Source organism: Echeneis naucrates, chromosome 20 (genome assembly GCF_900963305.1).
Source record: "Echeneis naucrates chromosome 20, fEcheNa1.1, whole genome shotgun sequence".
Classification (NCBI taxonomy): domain Eukaryota; kingdom Metazoa; phylum Chordata; class Actinopteri; order Carangiformes; family Echeneidae; genus Echeneis; species Echeneis naucrates.
Genome location: NC_042530.1, coordinates 4690789 through 4716868, shown reverse-complemented (window position 1 = coordinate 4716868; position 26080 = coordinate 4690789). Strand labels below are relative to the sequence as shown.

Here is a 26080-nt window from a genome sequence, read left to right as displayed (position 1 = left end):
CACATACAGAACTGAAAGACAGACCGATTGCCGGTGGTTTTGGTTTTGGTTAAGAGGTGTATCGGATGACCGCATGACAGTTTATAGCAAATAGAAACTAAAAATAACAAGCATGAGGGAAGAACGCATCTTTTTCTGAGTTTTAAGTTAATAAGGATCCCAAATATTGATTTTCTGAAAAAAAAAAAAAAAAACTTCATCAAGCAAACTCCTCACACTCCTCCTGTCATGTTTCTTCAGACTGACAAAAGGCCACATGCTGATAGCTCACTTGAGCCTACACTTTGTCTCCAATTATCCACTCTTATTTTCATAACTAATCCGTAACACAGCCAGCCCACACATTGCATCACTGCTGCTGCTCATTCTCTCCTCTGAATGATACTGTGCTGCTATCTTTACTATCTACAAGTTGTATTTGTAAAAATACTGTTAGATGTGGAACCTGCTGCATATGCTGGGTAACAATTCACAAAACGAAAAGAAAATATTCAGTTTTCATGTTAAACTACGTATGCTGAGGGAGCCCACCTGGTTTGAATCCAACCTGTGACCCCCTGCTGCGTGCCCTCCTCTGTGTCTCTCTCACTGTGGATCACAAAGTGTATTTCCCAAAATGTCAAATTGTTTATTTCGTTCATTTTTTAATCCAAAACAACAAATTACCCATGAATCTTGTTTCACACATATAACATACCAAAACAGCATAACGAACATTTCTATTACAACCAACTGCAGTCCATTCAATGCCATTACTTGCTTTCACATTGGAGTGCTTGACCTATCCTTTCACACAGCTCTTAACACACAAGAGCTGGTTACATTATATCAGATTCCATATGAGAAATTGCATGTTGCCTCCAGAGAACCTACGCTGGGAGTCAACATTATGTCCAAACACCATTTTACCTTGAAAATGAACAAAAACATTGTGATATATTTTTCCTGCGATGCAGCAGTCTCTAATCTCCCAGATGAAGATTTCCTCGCAACAATTCTCACCAATGCATTTCGTTTTATACAGCCAACTCTCAGTTTCTATTAGATCTAACCTCACATTAGCATGTGAATGTCTCTCAAGGAAGTTCAAACCGCATCAAAATTCAACCACCCCTGCTTGCAACTGTGCTGCCATGTGGGGCTAATGTTACATTTCTACAACAGCAAATGAAGCGGTTTCATTTTGCGCTGAATTTAACTGAAAACAGTAGCTGCTAAAAACAAATGGGATGCTTTGAATAAACAGAGCATGCTGTTTATGTGATAAAACATGAAAAATCTCTTCTAATACGTCTCATTTTGTGGCAATTCACGTCAGTCAGATTAGATTTCATGCTTGCATGTTGTACAAATCTTGACCTGCTGATATTATTGGCCACTAGGAGAAGTATATACAACCCAGGGATTACCACATTACATATTGAGGCCATTAGCCTGCAGGTCTGGCCTCCCAGAGAGAGAAATGAGCAACTCAGCTGTGGTGAGTTTGATGAGGCTACACGATGGATGGAGCAAACTCTCTGAGCTACAAGGATGCCAACTCTTTGCAGCACATCTCCAGAGACTCTGAGGCGCATGCGTACGGTCGGCTAAAAGTCGAGCCGTGCACGCAGCAGAGGTTACGATCACACATGACTTGGCAGCTTTCCCCTGCAAAGTTTGCACTCACTAAGGTTAGCACTTGTTTCGAGCAGTATGTGGGTGTGTTTTTGCTATCACACCCACACACTGCTGCGATGTACTGTGTACTCCCCTAACATCAAACAAGCAGCTTACCTTCATGTACATTATATTTATTGCACTGGAAACTGTTATTTATGCAAAGCAGCTGTTGGGTTATTCTGATTAACAACCACCATCAGGAGAGTAGTGGGAGGAAGTCCACGCTGACGATTAAAAAAAGTGACAGCTAGCATCTTCTGGAAGTAGAAAAACAAACAGACCTAACCCATGTTACCCCTAGCTCCTCTAACTTTGGCTGGAACTCATTATTCAGTCCATGAAATATCAAATTGTGACCAATACAGACGTAACACAAGACCTCTCAATTTTATGATCTATAAAATGACGGAAGTGACCTAAGATCATGTGTTTGGCAGATCAACAGCCCAAAACACATTCGACACATGAGGTAACTCATCCTCACAGCTGAGAAGCTGCAGGAGCTTTCACAGTTTTGCAAGTAATTAGGATTACTTTTTGATTTTTGGTCTTGGACTTAACTGGCAACGGTCATTTCAGCATTACATCTAATACTGAACAGGAACAGATGAGCAGTCTTTGTTACATTAATCCATTCATCGTTGTGAGGATGTTTTTACCTTCCCTTCAAAAGACCAAAAAAGAGTTTTTCTTAACCCACAAATCTCAAACATATGAAGCCACCCGAACAAAACACTAGACAATGGTGCTCAAGATAAAAAAAAACAAAAAAAAAAAACAAAGTGTTTGTATAATCTTGAATTGTTGTAGCTGTTCAGAAGCTCTTAATCCTAAACACAGTGATGATTTGAACCATGATGATGACCAAAAAATTATTTTTATTTCCAAAAAACTGGCAAAAACCCATCAGCTACCAAGCACCCAGCTGCTCGAGATACTTTGATATTAATGATATTGGATGATGTATCATTAACATGTCATTTATTTTGGGTGATGGTTACAGTCATTGACTTATTTCTTGAAACAAATGTTGTCATTGTTTATCCAAGCACAGATAGACATAATAATGAAGTTACAGCTTTTTCCGTGAACATCTGGCTCATCATTTCAACACTAGATCCGTTGACTGTTTGTGCTTGATCATTAATAACACAGTAATGGAGAAATACTCCCCTAGATGAGCTGGCAAAAGAACAAGACTTTTCTAACAGACGAGCACCAAGTAGGTCAATCAAAGAGAAACTAAAATAAACTACTACGAGCTTTTATCACGAATCTTTCACTTATCATCGATCAGCTGATAAGTCTGCCAGCTGCACTTCCTTCCAATCAACCGCCTGCGTTGAAAATCTTCAGGGCACGCCGCCAAGGAATGTGCTCCCTTTGGTGAAAATGTAAAAGACATAACATTATTTTTTCTAGCCTCCAAGTAACATTCATGAACCAGTCATGAGTCCTCAGCCAAAGTCACAGGCGAGGACTCTGCAGAGCGCTTTATGGCATTCCTTGAAGTTTTTCTGCAGGCGAGTCTCAAATTTCACACTTTATGGGACTCTGCTGGGTTAGAGAGCAGCTATTCCAAAACCACAGGTGTATCCACTCCCACGGGCCATTTGGAAGCGCAGACATTTGAGCAACTGGACATACAGAGGAACAGAAAAACGCCTCGGCTGTGGCAAGAAACACAAGCTTCAAGCATTGGCTGTGTTAACTGTGTCAAAGCACGTTTGTACTGGGATTTCCCCATTTTCAGATCAACATTTGCTTTGACAGCTGCTGTCACGGTGCAGAAAAGGTGATCTGACACTTTTCACTGACATTAAATGTCATTAAGAAAAGGTGTAAACAACTCGTCTTGAAGGACCGTTGATGCTTTTCACACAAACCTGAATGATCTCAGCAGGAAATGGGCTGTTGGCAGGGAAAGGTAGCATTCAAATCTACACTGAAAGGCTGCATCATGTTGTTCAGCTTTGCTACATACACACACACACACACGAACAGACACAGTCCAGAGGCAAACACCAACAAAGCAAGCACCAACAGAGATGTGCTGTTTACCCCTCGGGACACAACAAGACAGCCAGCCGTCAAAGGACAACACTGCTTCTGCAGGGCCATCCTTGAGAGTAACAATGTTAACACTGCACTGATCATCTGAGTCATCTGAATCATCTGAGACAAACAAACACAAAAGGCAAATGAAGGAGGCTGAAGATGATCTGTAACTGTATGTATAAAAACTGATGTATTCAATCCAGATTTTTCAGGCTGGATGAAAGTGGCTAACCAACGAAACAATCATCCTCAGAACAATGTCCGTAGCACAGCAGTATCGTGTATCCAGATGATGAATAAATAGTAGGCAATCATAATTTGAAAGCTGATGTTATTTGTGGTGCACTGGCTGGCACTACAGACTAAAATGGCTAAAATGGCATCCATCCGGGTGAGAACAGGCAGCAGACAGATGTGAACACTGACCCACTCTTCCTCACCTAAATCTGGGGAAGAGGCAGAGGGATCAGAGACCCAGAGCAGAGTCTGGTCGGAGCTAATCCGCTGGAGGGTAATAGTCCTTGATGATATACGCATTGCAGCTGTGGCAGGAAGGTAGGCCAACAGCTGTGGCCCACAGACCGATTATCAGATTTCAGCCACAGACAGCAAACAAGCAACACAACACAGTCTCACCTCCTGCTGTGAGGAACACACAACAAATTAGAAAATGGCTCCGAGGTTAGGGAGTGTGTTTTTCTCCCCATTCTCCCCCCTTGGATGCTCTTTTTATTTGATGCATCATAATTCTGCAACATCCAGTACATTCTGTCATGATGATGTGCTGTAATTTACAGCGTCTGCACACCCTCCCTTCAACACGTCACATTTACTCCATTTACTTAACTTTGCAGAAAAGTTGTATAATTTTGACAACGGAGAAGTGACAAAGTGGAGACTGAGACAAAAGCTTGGAAATGAAAAGCTCAAATTCCTTTCTTTTTTATAGTGAAATGTAACAGGAAGAAGATGTTATGTGCCAGGGGACTAAACACTCCCATTCACTCTCACAGTATGATTCACTGGGATTGGTGGCATAGGGGAGAGATGACAAATAAAAAGCCATAACTTCATAAATAATGTAATCTTGACACAGCTGTGCTCTTCATTCGCAAATGTCGCAGAATGGACCCTTAAATAGCCAACACTCAGTTCTGTTATGTAAAGCTGAGTATGGTAAAAACTTGTCTCATCCTTGTGAATTATTCATCGTTTCCTCCTGAGAGCAGTCCAAAATATCCAACAAAGACACGGGGGGAACTAAAAAAGTTGCAAAGTTTTGACAGGCCAAACTCTATAACAATGCAAAATTTAATATCCACTGCAGCAAAATACAACAGATTTTGTCTTTTTAATCAAAAAATACTCAAAATGTGACTCACAGACAGAGAAGGTAAATTTTAGGTCCATGACAGAACAAAGGCACCATTAGGATATTTATGTGATAAAGAAACCATTGCAGCAAAAGCTGTTAGCTCAATCGATAGTCAGGTGGTTTCCAGTTTGAGAAAGGCCAACAAGAGGTGCGACCTCTTAAACCGAAGAACAGTTTTCGGTTTAGTCTGCACTCCTCGCTGTCGGACTTGATGTTACATGTGACAGAGACAAGCGAAGCATCACATGATTTCATGTCATAAAGGCTCAGGCCTCGGGCCCTTTTCGGACAAAACTTGAAGCTGAAAGATTGTTTTGCACATAACACCACAGCAGAGGAGTATTATGGTGAACTGAGAAATTCCCAGCGACTTTTCTCCGTTAGATTTTATACTTGTCCTCATTTCTGTTCATAAGGGTTTCATTTCAGATTTTGGCAGCAGAGCACATCTCCTAATCTCCACTGACAGACAGCTAAGATTGATTATTGGCATTTATTGCTGTATTGTTGGCTTTGATTTTAAGTGCAAAGATTGATTCATCTGTTATGTGTTAGATTTGTTAATTATACAATACATGACTCCTAAAATTTCTATTTTAGAGCTTTAGTTTTAGTTGATTCATTTTCTATTTCCAGTTTCTCAAAAGCCAAAATGTTGCTGCGATTGAATAATGAACAAAATATTTTCTGCCTTTAAGGGATCTCAAAGCCACCTCGATCATCACAGTGATTTCTATTGTAGGTTTTGTTGTAGTGAATCAGAAACTGTGATCTTTGAACCCAACTGTGCCTGAACAGTGAACACTGCATTTCTTGTTTGTACCTGTTTTAATTTTACTTTTTCTCAACCAGCAGCCGATTACAAACACAAGCCACCGCCAATCTGCAGAAACATCTTTGCTCTTCTTCATCACGAGTGCTTAAAATCTTCCAAGGCCACCACAGCGAGAGATCTAACATTTGATAGGCGTAAGAGCAACTCTGATATGACACACTGAAAATAAACGCCAGAGCTTTACAAAGAATGGTAGGAATGTTAAGTCCACTCCTTGGACTTACAAACAAGATGAAGAAGGCAATGATTTTCATTCCAGTTTAAAAACACAGTGGTTTGGAATGAAACTCCTCACTCAGCTGTGATTTTTATAATTTTTTTAATTAAAGACGGGACAGAATCAAATGGCATCTCCGGCTAAAGAAGCTGGACCTGGCACGGCATGTTATAAAAAAAGTAAAAAAACATAAAAGACCTCTGCCTATTAGGTTTCAGGTCAGCCGTGCTTGAATAGAAAGACTGAGAAAAGTCAACATTTTTTGGTCCAGGCCATGTGATGTGGTGTAAAGAGGCATGCTCAAAGGAATGCCAATGCAGTGAGGGTTTCCCTTGTATCACTGCTGGGACTCTGTGTGGTTTAGGGAAGCAAACCCAGTGACGCAAAGTGCCATCTGTGGGGTGGAGGGCGAGCAACAAGACATGACCCACAGGGGGATAACAAGTGCCTGCTGCTAATTATAACTTCTGACAGCAGAAAATGGGACAACGCAGGAGCAATAACCTGTGACAGCCGGCTTGGCTGTTATCTGCTGCTGAACAATAAACACAATCTGATCATTATATTTGCTCTTTTAGTCTTTGGGGGGGGCGGCATGTAATGATTCCCCCCTCCCCCCAAAGAGCTCTCAGTGTCCTTCACTGTTTTCAAGAGCTTGACATGACGTTGCCAGAGATTTTCACTCACACAAACAATAATCAGGAAGCTAAATATTTTCATTCTCATTTTCATATGATTAAAAACGGAGAAAGTAGCAAACGTTCTTGAACTAAAAAATTAATAGATTATCAAAATGTTTGCCACAGATGAACTAATCAATCAATCAATCAACAAAATGCCATTTATTGATGTGTTGTTGATTCTATAAATGTAAAAGCCATATTTTTCCTGCAGTGGAAATAAAATATGTTGAATTCACTTATGGTTAGCTCTCAAAGGTCAAGGGCATTAACCTACTTGCATAAATTTCATGGCAATCTGCCAAAGTGGTCCTGAGGAACAAAATATGTGGAACAAGAATAACTAACTGAATTGTAGGTGGTGTGTTTTTTTATTTTAGATGATTAAATGTTCAGCAGATCGAAATTACTAAATACGTGCAGTTGCAGTGCCGAAAATCCAAAGATTTTACTGGTTTTCTCTGATTCATTCATTCATTTATTTATCTTCTACCTCTTATCCATCACCTGGTCGCAGGGGGTGCTGGAGCCAATCCCAGCTCACACTGGGTGAGGGGCGGGGTCACCCTGGACAGGTCGCCAGCCGAAACCAGAGACACAGAGAGAACATGCAAACCCCGCACAGAAAGGCCCCAGGCCGGGAACCGAACCCGCAACCTTCTTATTCTCAGCACTAATGCCACCATGCTGCCCTCTCCGATTCATATTAGTGATAATTAAACAGCGGGCATTCCCAACTGGTGGTTCCTGGAACATCAGAGGGCATTTACTGTTATCTTTGACAATAATGAATAATGGAAACGTTTGTTCGGGACAGTTATAATCTCCTGCCTCTGGATGCATGAACAAACAAACAAAAAGATGAATAAATGCCACCTCCAGGCGTAGTTTTCTGGGAAAAGGAAAGAACAAAGCAGCGGTGACTGATCTGCACCAAAGATGTCACCAAAATAAAACCCAGACACATCAACCAGCTTCCAGTCTGCCACTGACACACAAATAACACACAATGCCCCCATCTCCTGTTTCTCCAGTGATCACGACAGCGGGCCAGAGAGGTTATTTTTAGGCCTTTATCTCCCCATCTCACTGCTCATTGTTTCCCATATTTCTGCCCCGATACAAGTATAAACAGTAAACATCTTTGAGCGCGCCGCTGCTGCCTGGAAAGAGAACAGCTCCAGGATAGCTCCTGATTCATGAACACTTTTGTGTCATTATGCGCTGATCAGTAATTGATGTGTGGCAACATGATGCTGCGAGGCCTGTTTTCAGTGCCTCCCTTTGCAACTCTAGATGACTCAGTGGAAGCATGCAGAGAATGACAACTCTCCTGCAGAGTGAAGTCTCCCCCTCAAGTTACAGTTATTAAATATTCACTGCAGTTTCTTTTGCATAATTTACCTTGTCATCATACCAAGGAAACGACTTGGAGAACAACACAAAAAAAAAAGAAAGAAAAAGAAAGGGGGGGGGTGTTTGAGGACAGGAACTCAGATTTCAGCAGAAATCCAGGACAACAAGTTAAAACAAACTCCTCCTCAGGCGAAGTGATGCCAAAGGCAGCTTTGCATCTCTCAAGGCTCTTTTGGTCGCTCCATGTTGACGCAGGGATCAAACAGGGAAGCGAATTTTATGTAACAGCCACTAACCTAACAGCACTCATGACTTAAGGCCGCCTGTGTTTTGCCCCGGCCTGCGTCTGATGGGAGTATCCCAGTTCGAGTTACCCGACTGGCTAAATGTTTCAGAGGCATCTTGCCTTTTGTCTAACCACCGGAGAGCGGGGATGCTTTGCTCTTTGGTGCCAGTGTAATGGTCTTCCCTGTCATGTGATCTCTGTGCAAAAATTCCAGAGCGGCTACCGAAGCCCAGCGCACATGGCGGCGCTCTTTAACAGATGTTTTTCGTTTGTGCTGCTGCAGTCTCTCGGCTCGGAGGCGCAGAGCCAGAGAGGTGATTCACGATGTGAGCCTTTCCCTTGTTACAGTCAGCAGACACAAAGTGTGCCCCGAGTTCACAGTAAACACGGCCCGGGATATTGCTTTAATATAATAAACTTGTAAAGCGCTGAAGTTAGAAGCGATGGAAATCACAGATTGCGAGCTGCTGTAGCTGTTGGAGTGATGGAGAGAGGATGAAGCTTGTGTATTTTCTCCTTTAAACAAACCATCTGTGGTTGCTGTCCTGCTCATGTTCATGTTTGATTATGAGCTGCACTGTTGTTTAGCTACAAATAAACCCCATTAATCACTTTTTAAAAAGGAGCATAAAGGAAGAGGTGGGTGATGTTTCTGCTTTAAATGACCGTTTGCACATAACACTGAGTCTGGAGTCACGTCTGCAGCTCGATGCGTTTTAAGCAAGAAATTAGGTCATGTTTCTACATACAACAGTGTAGGTGTCAACTCCCCCAGTTTGATGTTATATTTAGTCAAACCAGTGGCGGGGAAGGTGAAGTGGGAAACACACACATCACAGCCCACCTGCCTGATTTGATTACTCCCCTCCAACACAATCAAAGGTGACACAGCATCATCATCACGGAGGAGCGGGGACTCTGGGTGTGTTCCTGCGCAACATCTCACCAATTTCAGAGGAAATAAATGCAACCTGGAGGAGGGAATGTCTACAATATAGAGACAACTCAATCCAGATCAGACTGCCAGTGACCAGTGTATCTCACACACACACACACACACAGCTTCAGCCTGGCAGCATGCTCTGAAGCTGTGAGTTATGTAATAGTGAACACAGAGAGCTGCAGGCCTGAGTGCACCCCCCCATTCATCCTCTATTATATTACTCTACATATCTGGAAAGAAAGAGCAGAAGCACACATGCAAGATGAACCACAAACTGTCTTTGCATTTGAGACACACACACACACACACACACACACACACACACACGGGGAACTACAACAGGCTCCATCATCAGATATTCTCAGAAAACTGAGATGTGACATGAACGCAACGAGGCCTCCGTGCTGCCAAACTTCCCCAGCTGCATCCCTCCATCCCTCCGTGACACCGCGGCCTTACCTCCTCCAGCACACTGACGGTGTTCCTGCAGCTCTGCAGCCGGGTGGTGAAGCTGGATGTTGTCGGGGAATTGTAATCCTCTGTCGTCTCCGAGAGAAACTCGGACACGGATATTTGATCCGGCATCCTTTGACTGTGGGGTGAGGAGGAGGAGGAGGAGGAGGAGGAGGAGGAGGGGTGAGGGGGGGAGAAATGCCCACTGGAGGAGTTTTTTTTTTTGTTTTGTTTGTTTGTTTGTTTTTGTTTGTTTGCGGGGTCAAAAAGTCTCAAAAAGACAAAACCACGTTGGAATAATATTTAAAAAAAAAAAAATAGCAATGAAGCAGGAGGTGGAAGGAAGAGACGTTTTTCAGGTTGCTGTCTTTTTCTTTTCTTGGTGGAAAAACTATCGAGGTGATGAAGACCTGTCTTCCTCTCCGGTGGCTTCACTGCTCCCCGGGGGCCATGGCAGGAGGAATGAGCTCGGTATCTGCAGGCTGTGTGTGTCCGCCGCCCCCCCCACACACACACACAAACACAAACACACACCTCGGTGCGTCTGCTCCTTCGGAGGATGTCTAAAAGCGACGCATTCAGAAACGCTGTCACTGTGCGTCGGACTAAAGCTCGGAGGAGAAGCCGCCGCGGAGAATAGCGGATGCCCTCATTTTGCTCTACAGATGTTCAGTGAGCCGCTTGCCGTCCGAACAGCGCGCCGTTTCCAGCCTCTGGTTCGGGTTTATCATAGTCCGCGGTCTGAAGCTGCAGCCGGGGTCGGGTCCACTCTTGTTCGGCCGTCCTTGCTGGGTTTTCCGTGCTGCCGCAGACACACTCACCGCCTCTCTCTGCTGCTCGGCCGCGCTCAGGCTCCTCAGAGGCACGAAGTCAAGCTGGCAGGAAGAGAAGGTGCCGCTTCCGGTTCCCGGGTTTTCAACATAAAAGCACGGTTAGGGGTTGACCCCCTTGAGTTCATGTTGGGATACGTGTGTTTTTAAACCACATAAATCAACTGATGCAAATTATTATAGTATATTATAGTGTATGTACATTTTGACACATTTGGGTTAATAATCTATGTAGAGAACTAAAAGGTCCATTATTAAGAACTATGACATGTAAACCAGCAGCATACTCAGTTACTTCCCCCGCTGTTTAACTTTCCTACATTACAGTTCCAGTTTGAGGGTAAAGGTACAAAAAAATCTAGGAGGGAATGTCCAGTTTCAAACACATTAATGTAATCCATTAATATATATATAAAATCAATCACTCATGACGATGGATTTCAGGTAAAAAAAAAAGAGAAATTCAATTCAACTTCAAATTGGTTTATTTGTGCTGCAGTGGAGAAAGACGTGGAGCAACAAAAAAAATGACACATCAAAGTATTAAATGAATGAGCTTTAAAAAATAAGGTCATTGTTGTAATTTGACAGCCACATAAAGCTTCAGTGTTTGTCAACACGTGTCTTTTCAACGCTACTTTTTTTTTTTAACTTACTTTGAAAAGCAGAATTGTTCCTTTTCCGGTATTTTGTATGTATTTTGGGTAACTTCACTCAAATCTCTCCACCCACCTCGCCTGGCTGACCGACACGAAGAGCCCGTGTGCGCATGCGCGCTGTGATAACCGTGACTGCAGAGAGTGACTGTGGGCCTGAGACAGAAAAGCGTTTAGGGCCAGAAAAGCAGCAGTCCAGGATCAATTTGTCCCATTTTAAGCTTCACTTTGGAGGATATTCACTGTCCCGTGGGCCGTTTTTAAACTTTGGGTCCATCTAAATGTTGTTGTGGGAAGTATCTGTGTTCAAAAAGCTGCTAAATCTAAGCATCATGTTACTTTTGCACGGGAAGGCTTGATCTTTGTTCATTGACCTTGTAGATTTTAACTGAACACTGAGTCACAACAAACATATTTGTGGTTTTCTGTTGAATTCCCTCAAAATTACCCATGGTGTATTCTTTCTTCTCCTCATTTTCATTTTCAGGGTAAAAGCTGTTGATGCAGTGGAGTCACCTGTTAGAGGTCAAATTTATCCTTTAATTTAAGAGGCCTGCAAGAAAAATTAGGCAATTTTTAGAATATATCTGGAAAGTAAAAGAATGGTCATGGTTCATTTTAATTTAAGTGTCTAGTGAGTAAAAGTTAGTGTGAAAAGATTGAATATAATGTTTCTGAATTTGCAGTTTCACAGGTTTCTGTCTATACTGAAGCCTTTTTGCCACTTAAATTGTTTATTTCACTTTATTTTAAAACTTCTATCTTCCCTAGGTGATATTATTTATATATATTAATATTTTTTATGCAGGATGAAAAATGACTTAATTTTTGAGTGTTATTTCTTAATTTAATATTTCTATTATATATGCCACATTATAGTTCTAATCACCTCATTTCAAAGAGAAATATTGTACTTTTTATCGCTTTACGACTTCCTTTTCAGACAGAAGACATCACATTTAATGACCTTAGGAAACACTATGCCTTGTTAAAGAGTGCACCGGGGTTTCCCTTCAGTAATTGGCTGTTAAGATGAACACTTTTCCCTTTAATACTTCTCACCTAAGAAATTATTCAGGCCCAAATCAGCAAAATTATCAAATTGTGTTCACCACAAAGAAAGAAAGGAAAAGGAAAAGTCCAACATTTGCATCAGAACATTTTTTTCTATGCTTCATTGAGTTTTTCCTGACCTTATCACATTGAACATTCAATTTTGATTGTGAAAATTGTTCTTTGGCCCCCTCAATATTCTCTCAGTAACTCATAATGACAGAGCAAATTATAAATATTATGAATGCTAAAATAGAAATGTTCCAAATATATTAAAAGTCAAACACTGAAAACTTTCAGGCATTCATTCCTGAATGAATTCCTACGGCCCCGTAGCTTGTGGTCTGGTGCATCCTCTTTGTTTTCATCAGGCTTCAGATGTGTGCAGCGCCTGACTGGAGGAGATCTGTGGAAAACAGAACCAATTAGACAAAGAATCCACATTTTACATTGCATGTCAAGACAAAAAATAATAAATCATTGGCATCCATAAGAAATGAAAGAAGGTTGGAAGTAACAGGACTCAGTTGACCAGTAGACAGAACGGGGCAAAGGCCAACATCAGCCAAATACAAACAGGTCTTTGGAGAAAACCTGGTTCTGCATGCATGCAGCCTGAGACTGGGGCAACAAGTCACCTTTCAGGATGACAACAACCTGAAACGTACAGCCAGGACAGTCAGCTGGGGCCTTGAGGTTAAAGAAATGTCAATCCATGGATTGACAACAAGAAAGATGAACAGGGCTTTCCCTTCCTTCATCACACAACAGGCAACACTGACCTACACTTCCTCTCCAATCTTATCAGAAATCGAGACGGCTTGCATAACTATGTATAGCAAAAAAAACCCCAAACAAATAGGAAGATCTTTTTTTTTTTCTTTTTAGGGGCGTTTGTCATCATGCCCACATGACTTGGAAAGAATAAGCCTTATTCTTAAACCAAAAGTCATGAACAAACTTGTCTGTTTTTCTATGTTATTTTTAAGTTGATATCTTGGAGATTTGCTCATTCATGTCACACCAGATTCCGACCCACACCTTCCGTTGATTTCTTTTCATTGGTAGAAAATCACACTGTATGTTTGACCCACACAAGATGTTTGAGATTACATGACATCATTATTTTTTCCTCAGAAATCATCTGCCCTGTTGCCCTGAACAAACCCAAGCGTGAAGCCCCACCTTGTGGCCACACTGAGATCTTTTTTCTCTTTTTATTTCATTTACGTATTCTCTCAAGATGAAGATGTCTGCTTTTTCCTTTTTTTCATAGGTATACTTAGTATGAGAAAGTTTTACAGAACTAACCCTAACCCTAACCCATGTGATTATTAATTAGATATAATTTTATATCGCTGCTATTATAATAATTTGTCTTGACTGACCCATCTAAAGTGATAATATTGTTCAAAGAGGGCAAATAAGAAGAATTAGTAATGGATGATAACTAAACATAATGTTTTTATATTGGATATGAGGCTTTTTATTTATTTATTTACTTACTTTCTTAGAAAATGCAATGTTTTATTAATACGAACAATAACGTGTTTTATTTTGAAAACCAGCCCTAAAGTCACTTCCGTCTAATAAATCCCGGCCTTAGCTAAAACTAGCTTTGTCGTGTGTGCTAGCCTTTTGCTAGCGGGCACAGAAGAGGTTAGCCGCTGATTGTAGGTGATTTTTAAAAGAGTCCGTGGCTTTTTCAACCAGCAGGACTACAGAGGAAAGCTGGATATCGTCGTCCAGCTTCTGGACACACTTGTCATTTCTCTAAAAACAGCCTGTCATCCTCCAACTTGCGGCGTGAAAGAAGCAACAGCTCCATTTTGAACTGGATGGCTGAGGGCTCCTCGGGTGAGCAACACGCTGTATAAATGTTTTTAAGTCTCCAAAACAAAGACAATTTTGACAACTTTAGTGTTTGTAACAGTTAAATATATGTAAAAATGCTCTCACTGCCCAATCCAGTTTGCCCGTTGACATTTTGCACGTTTTGTTTATTGCGGTATAAGTAACTAGCATTGCTGCTAGCATGAACTTCCGGCTAACAGCAGCTAGCACAGTTAGTATCTACTGCGTTGTTTTGCATTCAGGGTTTAGCTGCTAACGCTAATGTTAGCTTAGCATCCCAATGTGATTTTAGTGTTTATAGTTGACAACACGTGACTGAACTTTGAAAGTCAGCAGATGTGTATCTAAACTAGCCAACTACAGTAACAGGAGTATTTGTTTAAATGGGTTTTATGTTGGAAAATAAAGTTTAGCTTCTGGTTTGATATTGTTGATTGCTGATTACTGTTTATTTAACATTATCTTTGTGCTGGCATGGGCTTGGCAAACCTCTTTCTGCTGTACTTTGGTCCTTCCAGTGTCTCTTCATCAATCATGTCTATAAATCTTAGTCATTGTATTGATCAGTATCTCAGCCATGTTTCATGGTATGTTTGTTGTTATCTGGCGTATATTGGTTATTATTGGTTGGTTGTTATTAATGTATCTAATTATTATTATTTTTTTTTTGCTTTTTATTTTCTTTCATTCTTCCTGCTCCTTCCATGTTGTAATGTTATGTTTTGTCTGACCGCAGAATTGGAAGAATAGGTGGAGAGCTCTGTAATAAAAATGATACAAAAAAGAGCAGTATTATCACTACAGGACATTAAAAGCTGCATATGACTTGTCTTTAAAGCAGAACTTATGTTATGTGTAATAATTTGGTAGTATAAATAAGAACATTCGCTTGTCTTTGTTATTGTTTGATTTGACATACTGAGCTCTGGTGTCTTAAAATGGGAATTTTTAATTTGTTCGACCCAAAAGCTCTGTTCTTACCTTTTGTTTTTTTTTTTAAATAGTGTTTAACCATTTTTGAAAATTGTGGTTGACTCTCAGATTCAACTTGCATCTCTATCCAAATGATTTGACCCAAAGATGCAGTATTAAGAGATAAAATGGTGTTGACATTTAATGCTGTTGTGCTTTCTGTTTGCAGACCCACCTGACCTTAATCCAAATGGGATGTCACATGAAAAAACACATCAGTACAAATCCAGGAGAGGAAGGCACAGACACAACAATGACAGAAACCTGAGTAATAGTTATGATTCCTCTCAACAGTATGGATACTTTCATCAGGGCTTTAACCCCTCGGTTAGCCACAACAATTCAAATAATGCAGAGCATCATCATCCCCGCTACCAAGAGGAGGATGGAGCCAGAAGGCGAGGCAGAGGGAGAGAGAGGAGGGATGGGAATAGAAGTGTAAATGGGAGTGGCTCCAGCTCTTGGTGGCAAAGACATGGAATTGACAATGGTGTGCACAGGGGTGGTGCCCACCACTCAGGTGCAAATCCCATGGAAGGGCCTGATGGGCCAAACTGGCGGAGAGATGAGGCAAGCAGAAATTTAGAACAAACAAATGAAGACCAAGATGCCCGAGCCAAGAAACCCAGAAGATTTAGCCAGGAGCAGAGAAGAAGAGAACAAAGCAAAAAGGGTGCCCACCTAAAGGAGAACAAGCCGTCAGAAGATCACCACAGGTCAGATGACACTAAAGGAGAAAATCACCCTTCAGAAAACAGAGAGAGAACTCAAAGGAACAGGGCAGGTCAAGACTGTCAGCATGATGACCATCAGAGGAAACATTCTGAGGCAAAACGACGCCAGGGACCATTTAAACCACCCAAACCATCATCTCAAGAGGAGATGGGCTCAGAGAGTGGAGCCAGTGGCCAGGAGTACTCAGGCCTCAGCAGATCGTCTCAGGATCCACCCAGTAAAGTAGGGGGAGCTTCAGGAAAGCACGTACCCCTCCAGGCCAGAGGGGGGAGACGAGCACACCACCGGCCTAGTTCAAGGAACTGGGACAAGATACCTGGGAGCAAGGAGACACAGACAGGTTAGATTGAAACACCCCATGTAACTTCACTTCTATAGATCTGTAAATGGCTTGTGCATCACTCTATACACGCCACCCTGTGATACAGGATAGTCTATATTTAGAAACCTTTGGGCAAAAGTTGATGGGTGCGAACAGCAGAACACAACCTTTCTCTGAAGGAGCTGCTGAAAAGGGTGCTATAAGTTGAACAAGTCTGTAGCTCCGCTCTCTTCCCTCCACAGGGTGTCTAATTGAACAGCTCTCTGAAGAGAAGTATGAGTGCATGGTGTGCTGTGATATAATCCGGCTCATGGCCCCAGTGTGGAGCTGTCAGAGCTGCTTCCACGTCTTCCACCTGAACTGCATCAAGAAATGGGCTCGATCTCCAGCCTCTCAAGCAGATGGTAGGACCTTAAAACGATAATTGTATGTTTACTGTTTACTCCCTTCATGGTTAATGCAGCAGTGACCCAGACTCTCTGGAGAGCTACAAAACAATAGGTCTGCATAGCATAATACACTATAATACATAATACATAATGCTACGTACACAGCATCTGCTATACAAAGGTGGTCATTGTGGCCCTGTTAACAAAACATTTCATTGGTGTTCTCACTACCACAATGGTGTGTATTCCTAATAACATTACTCTACATGTGAAGTTAAACATTACATTTAGGTTTGAAATTATTACATTTTTCAGATTCAGCTGAAGGTTGGCGTTGTCCAGCCTGCCAGCATGTTGCACTAAAACAGCCAACTTCCTACACCTGCTTCTGTGGTGAGTTTCCTTCTTGCAATTAAATATATCCTGAAATATAAAGCTTTTTTATATATTTATATATGTGATTCCTATAATATGTCAAGGTTGTCAGTAATGTGATGTGAACAAAAGTGTATTTCAATGCACATTTTATTGGCAGGTAAAGTGACAAACCCTGAGTGGCAGCGCACTGAGATTCCCCACAGCTGTGGTGACATGTGTGGGAAGAAAAGAAGTGGAGTGGATTGCAATCATCCCTGTAACATGTGAGCATTAAAAAAAGATTACCAGGATATTGTTGAGACAGTAGTCCCTTTTTTTCAGTTCTGCATTTTCAGTTGAGTTAACTTGGAGCTTTAGAGGGAGAAATGCATTTCTTTCAGACGTCAAGGCCATTTTTATGTCTTCATGTCATTTTGTGATCCTGAAATTTTAATGTGTGGTGTCTGAAATTGTTATGTCTGATTTAAATATTTTTGAGATCCACCAATTGAGGTCCATCTAGTGGGTTTATTAATGATAAGCTGTGAATGTGTCTAATTATCCTTGTGATAAGAATTTTGGCACAGTCTTTTAATTAAAAGTAAAATACACATTCTGAATGCCACTTTTTAAACCAAAATCATGGATTCACAGGAGACAAATATTTGTCAACCCTCAATAATTTCATCATTACTGTTCAGTTTATGCCACCCTGGACCGTGTCCGCAATGTCCTGCCTTTGTAACCAAATCCTGCATCTGTGGGAAGACCAGGTACTTAAACTTCTGTCCATCTTTTTTCCCCTCCCACTACCTTTTCATATACTTGTTACTTTTGATTGTGATGCCTTAACATTGATTTAACCATCTCCTTCCAGTCAACCGATGCGCTGTGGCCAGGCTACAGTCCTCCAGTGTGACAGAGTGTGTGGGTCTTTACTTAACTGTGCCAAACACACCTGTGCACAGGTGTGCCACAGCGGGGTATGCCAGCCCTGCCAGCTGCAGGTTCAGCAGGGTGAGTCTCACTTTGTCACAACCACCTGGTACAACATTTGTGGCTGAGAAAATGGTTCCTGCTGTGGCTTCAGCTATTGTAAGATTCGAACGCTGCACTTCACATTTGGAGAACTGATAACCATGGATTTAACTTTCTGTAGTTTGTTACTGTGGGGTTACAACACGTCAAGAGCTGTGTGGAACTGATAAGGAAGGATTCGATGGCTCAGGACATTTCTCCTGTCAGAAAATATGTGGAAAGTGAGTCTGATGCCCATTATCTATTGAAACTAAAGCTCTTAGTTCATTTGGACTGTTCCATTTATACTGTGACGCTGGATTTTTCTGTTCTTTGTCTGTGTAGGATGTTGGACTGTGAAGCCCACTGCTGCCAGCAGGTGTGCCACCGTGGTCCCTGCCAGCCATGCCCACGTTCCCCCAACCTGGTAAAGACTTGTCCCTGCGGTCAGACGCCTCTGGCTAAACTCCTGGAACTGGGCTACTCAGAACGACAGAGCTGTTCTGATCCTATTCCTTCCTGTGGAAAAACATGCAACAAACCACTGGCCTGTGGCTCCAGCGGTAAGACAAAGGGATGAAGTAGAAAAGGATGGCTCCAGTCTCACAGGGACATATTCAGTCCCTGACATTTCCAAAGGATAAGGATAGAAAGCACAAGGAGATCAAAACGTGACAAATCTTACATTATGTCCAAACTGTCTTGTGCAGTTAAATGTTGTCTAAAGGTTGTGATTCGAGCGAGAGATCTACTGATCACAGGGTTGGTGGTTTGATACCTCCTCTCCATGTGATTAAATGTCATTGAATCCCAGGTTGCTTGACTTCAAAGTTGTCAAGCATAACTATTCTGGGTTTCCAAATAGGACATCCATGTGATGAAATATTTTTTCTTTTTCTCTCTTTTTTTTTTTTTTTTTTTAAGATGTCATCCATCTGTGTGAGAATTTGTGCCATGAGGACAGCTGTGGGCCCTGTTTGCTGACCTCTACTATCAGATGCAGATGTGGCTCCAAGACCAAGGTGAGTAGAGACACCAGCAGTATATTGGGTTGCTATATTGCATTGATTTTGTGCTTGACACCAAAGATGTGAAAAGCATTTTCTAAGTACAAACAACCCAGTAGCTCCAGGCTGTGGATGGAGTTCCTTTGGGGAAAATACAGCTCGGTTCTTCATAACCCCCAACAGATTTCTATCATGACTATGATTCACAAATTGTGTCTTCGGGAAATTGAAGTACTGAGATGATGAGTGGATAGAGTTGAGTTATAGTGATACGATGAATTACCTTGGACGTGTGTGGTGCTCTGTGTCTGTGGTGAAGGTAGTAAGAACATGGTGTAGAAAGGAGCCCCCTTCTTCAGAACATCAGATAAACATAGTTTGAAAGATCCGTGTTGTGGAAATTGTCACAAAAAACTGTGATTTCCCTTCTAAGACTCATCATAAAGTGTATCAATAAATTATGTACACTACAGAAAGCCGTACAGTTTTTGTTCTATAATAATTATTTGAAATTTTGTCAGTTTTATGTTACTAAAAATATCTTTGTCTTCCAGGAGGTTCCGTGTGTAACAATCGAGACAGAGGGTAAGATTTGAGCACAAACAACAACAACATAAACTAAACATGCGGGCCATCATTCTCCCCGACTCATTTTAATTTCTGAGTCCTTCCATTCCAGACAAACTCGTCTTCACCTGTGAGAGGCGCTGCAACAAGAAACGCTCGTGTGGCCGACACAAGTGTGGCGAGCTGTGCTGTGTGGTGAGTGACAGTCCGCACTATTTAAAATCAACACACCTCATGCAGTAATTAATCACCTGAGGATGAAAATTGTAAAAGCTGTAACTGTACAATTGCTCTAATTGCAACAAATATGACTTGTTAGCATAACTTAGCTCAGAAGTTTGGAAAATGTTGAAAAAATATCTATGCTTTATTTCTTCAGTCTGGTTAGTTTAAATTATGTCAAACTGGTTCTGTTACTTTTTAGTAGAAGGGTGAAAAAGTTTAATTGTAAAGGTCTTGGATATTATAGGACTTTTTCCTTTTGAGCAGAAAAGAAATCGGATGCCTTTTTCTGTTTTCTCTGTTGATTGTTTAATTTCATATAAGTCTTATTTTCCACTGATGGTTTGCCCAACAAGGCAGTATAAAACAGAGTTTGTGTAACATAATTATGTACAAATAACCAGAAAACCAAATTAAGACTATGGAAGACATAAATCAAATTTGGAACCAATAATCTAAAAATACCAGGTTAACAGACAGACAGGCAGGTACAGTAGTGTCCCATTTCTGGGTGGCACCAGAGGTTTTAAAACCTTCTTACCCCGATCGGGTGCATCTCATGGAGGCATGATCAGGATCTGCTCTGTCAGAACTGCAGGGACATGTGAGAGGCTGCCATTACATTGATCCAGATTATCTTCTTTCTGTGGGTGTAGGCACAAAAACACTCACACAGTAAGGGAAACACAGGGATGATTAAAAGATAACAGTAATAAGATAAAATAAATATTGTGGTCTTTGGTTGTTAGGCGAGCACAAACAATAGACGAGCTGGTCTCACTTGTTTCTGTCCATTTCCTTCCAGATTGTGGAGCACAAGTGCTCCCTCATCTGCGGCTACAAGCTCAACTGTGGGCTCCACCGCTGCCAAGAGCCTTGTCACCGTGGAAAGTGTGAACCCTGCTGGCAGTCCAGTGAGTCCCACAGTCATTTTATTCAGTCCAATATTTATGAGCCAAGTCTCAGAAGTTATTCTGTCATTCAAAAACAACAAATTTGAGGTTCATACATCATCTTTTGTTTGTTTTTCTCCTCTTGTGGATTTATGTTTGGCATTGAAATGTCATGATGTAGCGGAGCAGCTTCCATTGAATTGCGCCATGATTCCCCTTTTGTTTGTAGGTTTTGATGAGCTGACGTGTCACTGTGGGCTCACTGTGTTGTACCCGCCCATCCCCTGTGGTACTAGGCCTCCAGAGTGCAAAAACCCGTGTACAAGAAGACATGAGTGTGACCACCCAGGTGAGACACAACAAGAAATGTTGACTCTGCTGTTATAAACTCAAGTATTTCTTTATAACATTCAACTCTTATTTTAAGTGTTTCACAACTGCCATAGTGAGGAGAAGTGTCCTCCCTGCACGTACCTCACTCAGAAGTGGTGCATGGGGAAACACGAGGTTAGTTCCTCTGAGAAATGAGACGATTTCAGTCTTATTTCATTTCTTTAATCCCTTTGAGTAACGTGACAATCTTTCTTTCATAGCAACGCAGCAACATCCCCTGCCATCTGCAAGACATTTCTTGTGGCCTGACATGCAATAAATCACTGCCATGTGAAATGCACCGCTGCAAGCGGATTTGCCACCGCGGGGACTGCTTGGCAGAAGGTGACTGCCAGCAGCCGTGCATTGTGCTGCGTCCAGACTGTGGCCACCCGTGCTCTGTCTCCTGTCATAAAGGCAGCAGCTGCCCACGCACCACCTGCACTGCCAAGGTACTAAACACTGCCACCGAGAACAGCTGGACCTCCACTGGGTTACAAAGTTTGTGCAGATGGGCTTTGTTACGTCAAGGGTTAGAGCTGAGGCTTATTTTCCCTCCCTCGTATATTTCTCCTCAGTTTAATAAATTATTACTCTGGTGAAAACATTTTGAGTGAATAAGTCCAGTTTTATGAATGTCATGTCTCCTTAATGATTTGAAGGTTATGGTCAACAGCCAAGCTGCATATTCTCTCTGGTCCTTTTCAGCTCCACGCAGGCTGCTAGCAGTTGATGGCAGCTGCTGTGATAGTGTGTAACTGCCATAAACGGTTAAGTTGGATGAAATAAAAACACGTTGGTGGCAGTCCTCCAAACTCAAGAACTGAAACAATGAGACCTTTCACAGCTGCAACAGTCCCTCACATGAGCAGTGTCAAATTTTCAAAAAGCAACCCATGCATCTGTTTAGAAAACCCGTTTCCACCAAGACTGAGGGCTACTCACACCAATTTTACGTTATTATTTGAGTCTAATTGTTCATATTTTTCACAGGTAGCGCTACAGTGCGACTGTGGTCGAAGAAAGGAAGCAGTCATCTGCACAGAAGCGGCCAGTTCATATCAAAGGTCAGTTTGATGTGAGTTGAGGTCTGTTTTTAGCTGTCCAGATTTCCAATATGAAGTAGTGAAAGAGCGGTCACACTCTGTACTCCAGGTATGCAGCTATCGCCATGGCCAGTAAACTGTCCGACATGCAGCTTGGGGACTCCATGGACATTGGCCCATTCCTCACTAAGAAAGAGCTGAAACAAACCAGGTAGAGTCACACAAAATAACCCAAACAAATGGATTTCCTGCTCACCATGACTAAAGACTTTGTTTCTGTATTAATATTTAAATGAGTTCATTACAGGTTCACAGATAATAGATTACATCACCTTCAAGCTTGACACTGCTACACACTCAAGACAATCTGTTCTTATTCGAGGAAACAAATGAGTGTGCAGCATTCTTTGTAAGATTTTTAATGCAAATTTTTCTCAGACTTGAATGTGATGAGGAGTGTGCCACTTTGGAGAGAAACAGGCGCTTGGCTGAGGCATTACAGATCGACTCGTCCTCTGACCCCTTCAACACCCGCTCCAGCTCTGTGTACAGCGACAGCCTCAAAGACGACGCCAGGTCTGTTTCTGACAACTGGTTGTCATTATCGGCTTTTATTTTCTCCTCACTGCCAGGAAAACTTTGGTGATTTAAGACTATTGTGTTTCTCTTTTCCTTCTTTTTCTTTCAGAAAAGATCTGAAATTTGTCACAGAGATAGAAGAGGAGATCAAGAATCTTGTTGAGCTTGTTAATAAGGTGAGATAATAGTGAGTTGTGGTGGCAGGAAGGTGGAAGTATTGTGATGTGATGCTCCCTCTGGTGGCTGTGGTATTGTGTTTAGGAGCCTTCTGATAAAATATGTCAGATTGTACGGCAGATCATATCTGGTTTATTTGATTGTCTTCTGGGAAACATGGCAAAATCCAGGTCAAGTGTACTTGTGTACAACACAAAGAAGAAAAAAAAGTACCTTCATAAGCAATACATAACTCACACTGACCTTACACAACAAGGTGAAAAAGGATAAAAGCTGGGATTCAAGACTCAAGTGAAATTTATTGAACCACATTTGTTTTATACATCACATCTTTTCCTACTACTGCGATCAGTACATGAATCCAAACCCACAACTTCATCATCATATTATTTTCTGTCCTAGTTGTTGTATATTCGGCTATTTTTGAGCTTTGTGTACTCTCCAGTGGACCTTGGACATACAGCCATATGTGGTTGCTTGTAGATTTCTGACAGTGTAGTGAAGCCTCTTAAAGTTATGTTTCTTAACCAGGCTAAATTAATAGTTACCTCATGGGGCAGCTAAAAAAAAAATCTTCATATTCGTTGTCCAATTGGGAGCAAGCCTGCCAAGGTCGCTGTTTCTTTGGCTTCTTTGCCAAATGTAAAAGATTGTTAATCACCTCCTGAATCTTTTGCTACCTTTTGCCAAAGTCTGCCTATGAAAGGTTTCTTTCGTGGACTGAATTTGCTGAAAAGCTCTTTTGATTTCATATTTGTGCCCATGGTCTTTTTCTGTGGGTTTCTGCATTCCTAAAAATGAGGTTATTACATTCTCTCCATCAAAACTTTGCTCTAATACTTTGGCAGCAAGAGTGGGCCATTTTAATGCCTGCTGTTGTTTTCCAACTTTTTTCTTTATTATTATACTACTATAAAAAGTCAGGTCAAACATGCTCAGTGACCTTGTCTACAGAAATTAGGCCACACATTAATTACATACCCCAAAACACTCCACAGCCACCCACACTTGTGGAAAGACTCTTACCATGATTTCAGCACTCGGTTGCAGAGATCTGTTCCCATTTAGCCACAAGAGTATAAGCAAGGTTGTACATTGATTGTGGGCGATGAGGTCAGGACTCTCTGCGTATGCAGGTAGAGTCTTCTGCAACAAACTGGGAAAAGCGTTATTGAGCTTTCTCCAATCAATTGCTAATAAGTTGGGGGCACATTGTAGGTGAAAATGTCTGTATGTTGTTGCTTTTTAAAGTGACGTAGAAGTTCAATGTGCTATTAATAATAATGATAATAATAAAAACAATTAGACCAAAATTCACCAAAGTATGGGCACTGAGGACATTGGCAACTTGAAGATAACAAAATATCAGTGAAATTGTCAGAAATCATGGAAACTCTCGTGCTGTTTGACAACTGAGATTAGGGCAGTGGCTCACTGAGCACTTGGGCTTCTTTAGCAAAGCTATTTCTACCATCTGCCTGTCATCACAGATACACACCTATGACCAGATATCAATTAATTCATTTTATACCTACAGCTGAAATAATCTAAAATAAATCCAACTGGGTTAAGCAGAGAATATTTAATCACCATCAGTGAATTATCTGGTAAATTTTAGAAGTGGTTCTGCAATAGATTCATAAGAAGCGTGGATTTTATAGCATGTTTTACTAATATAATATGTTTCTTCTGTAGGTAAATTTATGGTGGAGGAATCAGCTCATTATGAAATCTGTCATTTGCCTCCAGAGTTGTTACGTACATAGACTAGAAGTAAATGAGAGAGCAGAGGGATGCATGTCAGCGAGGCTTGAGGAATGATTGTCAGGATGAAACCCAAATGTTGCTGATGTCTGCAGGGAAAGCAGCCGAAGAGAAGCCACTGTTTCCCGCCTATGAACAGAGAACACCGGAAGATCATCCACGAGCTGGCTGAGGTCTACACTGTCGAGAGCGTGAGCTATGACAGCGAGCCAAAACGCAACGTTGTCATCACAGCCCACAAGTAAGAACTTGTGGGGAAAAGCAAATACAGGAGCATCTACATTGAGGCAGATTTTATTTCATTGTTTTCAAAAACACTATTTATGGCGCTAAGGATGTGGCTGTGGATCTTGATAATGTGCAGGGGGAAATCGGCTTGTCCAAACTCAACTCTGACATCACTGATAGAGAGGGAAATGACCGCGAGAGCCCCGCCTCCCATCGCTCATATCAAACAGCACAGCAGCAAGTAAGTCTTCCTTTGTGATTAAAGGCACCATTTGCTAACCGGATCAGTCATAGAAGTGTCCTTAAGATTCACACTGAACTCTTGCCTCCTTAATCATTTAACGTTTTTCTGGATAAAGATAAATTAATAGCTTACAAGCAGCTGTCTGTCTTTGCATCTTGTTTTTTTTTTTTAATTACTCACCTCATTATTTAATTTCTTTTCCTCCTTTTGACTTATCTTCTCAACTCTCCTCCAGGGCTGCCAGTGGAAGCACCTGGTCGAAGATGGTTAAAGAAGAGCCAATCATAGATTATTTTGATGTTCAGGACTAATGAGGCCAGAAATAAAAGCAGAGGCATCACTGTCCGCCTGCCAAAAAGTCTCATTAACCTTTCTCACTTGTAGTGTTCGTCAGCGATCAATAAGAATTCCTCTGGCTCTTTAATCAAATAAAATGATGGTGGAGAATATCTTGAAGAAGTTATTGCCTCAAAGAAAACCACGCATCTGTGAGGAGGACTTCAATAAATCATGAGTGAAGTTTTCCTCATGAATTTAGATATTTAAAGTCAATTTATACTTGCACTGATTGTGAGGATGTAAGGGCTATGAAAAGCTGCTGAATGTTTTCTCTGCCTCCTTCGCCTGCCTGAGCTCCCTCATCAAAGCCAATTTAATAAAAAATGAAGTGTTGCTTATTTAAAGTACGCATTTGTAGATATCCATTTAATGCAGCGGCTTCATAATCTGGCCCCTATTTATAAAAATAGCTCAGATCTCAACAATAAATTCGTCACCACATTGAGCTCTCCTGTTTGAGATTCTCCAACAGTACAGTGAGCAAATCTCCAGCCATGCTGTATCTTATTTTTTTTGTTTTTTCCCTGCTGGTATTGAGCCAAGGCTTCAGTAGTAAACCTCTGCTGATTGAGTTTGTGGGTAGGTAGGAGTG

The 26080-nt window shown here is 41.4% G+C and overlaps 2 protein-coding genes across 4 annotated transcripts in view; one reads left to right on the top strand and one right to left on the bottom strand.

Moving 5' to 3' along the window:
• The window catches only part of asap1b (ArfGAP with SH3 domain, ankyrin repeat and PH domain 1b), a 47464-nt gene extending 36761 nt beyond the window's left edge, over positions 1-10703 (bottom strand). For all 3 annotated transcript variants that reach the window (XM_029528955.1, XM_029528956.1, XM_029528957.1), the window contains exon 1: positions 9872-10703. In XM_029528955.1, the coding sequence (XP_029384815.1) occupies positions 9872-9997 (126 nt within the window). In that variant the 5' untranslated portion in view covers positions 9998-10703. The remainder of the gene's footprint in view (positions 1-9871) is intronic.
• A 3329-nt stretch (positions 10704-14032) lies between these two features.
• On the top strand, positions 14033-25494 carry nfx1 (nuclear transcription factor, X-box binding 1). The gene is made up of 23 exons (XM_029529083.1): positions 14033-14261; positions 15400-16305; positions 16530-16691; positions 16992-17069; positions 17212-17317; positions 17735-17806; positions 17911-18050; positions 18193-18292; positions 18396-18613; positions 18975-19072; positions 19612-19642; positions 19737-19819; positions 20652-20760; positions 20969-21088; positions 21167-21246; positions 21333-21563; positions 22105-22178; positions 22267-22368; positions 22596-22733; positions 22846-22912; positions 24773-24918; positions 25042-25146; positions 25385-25494. Exons 1-23 carry the CDS (start codon positions 14243-14245, stop codon positions 25458-25460), a joined length of 3261 nt encoding a protein of 1086 aa, XP_029384943.1. The 5' UTR covers positions 14033-14242; the 3' UTR covers positions 25461-25494.
• The last annotated feature ends 586 nt before the right edge of the window (positions 25495-26080 follow it).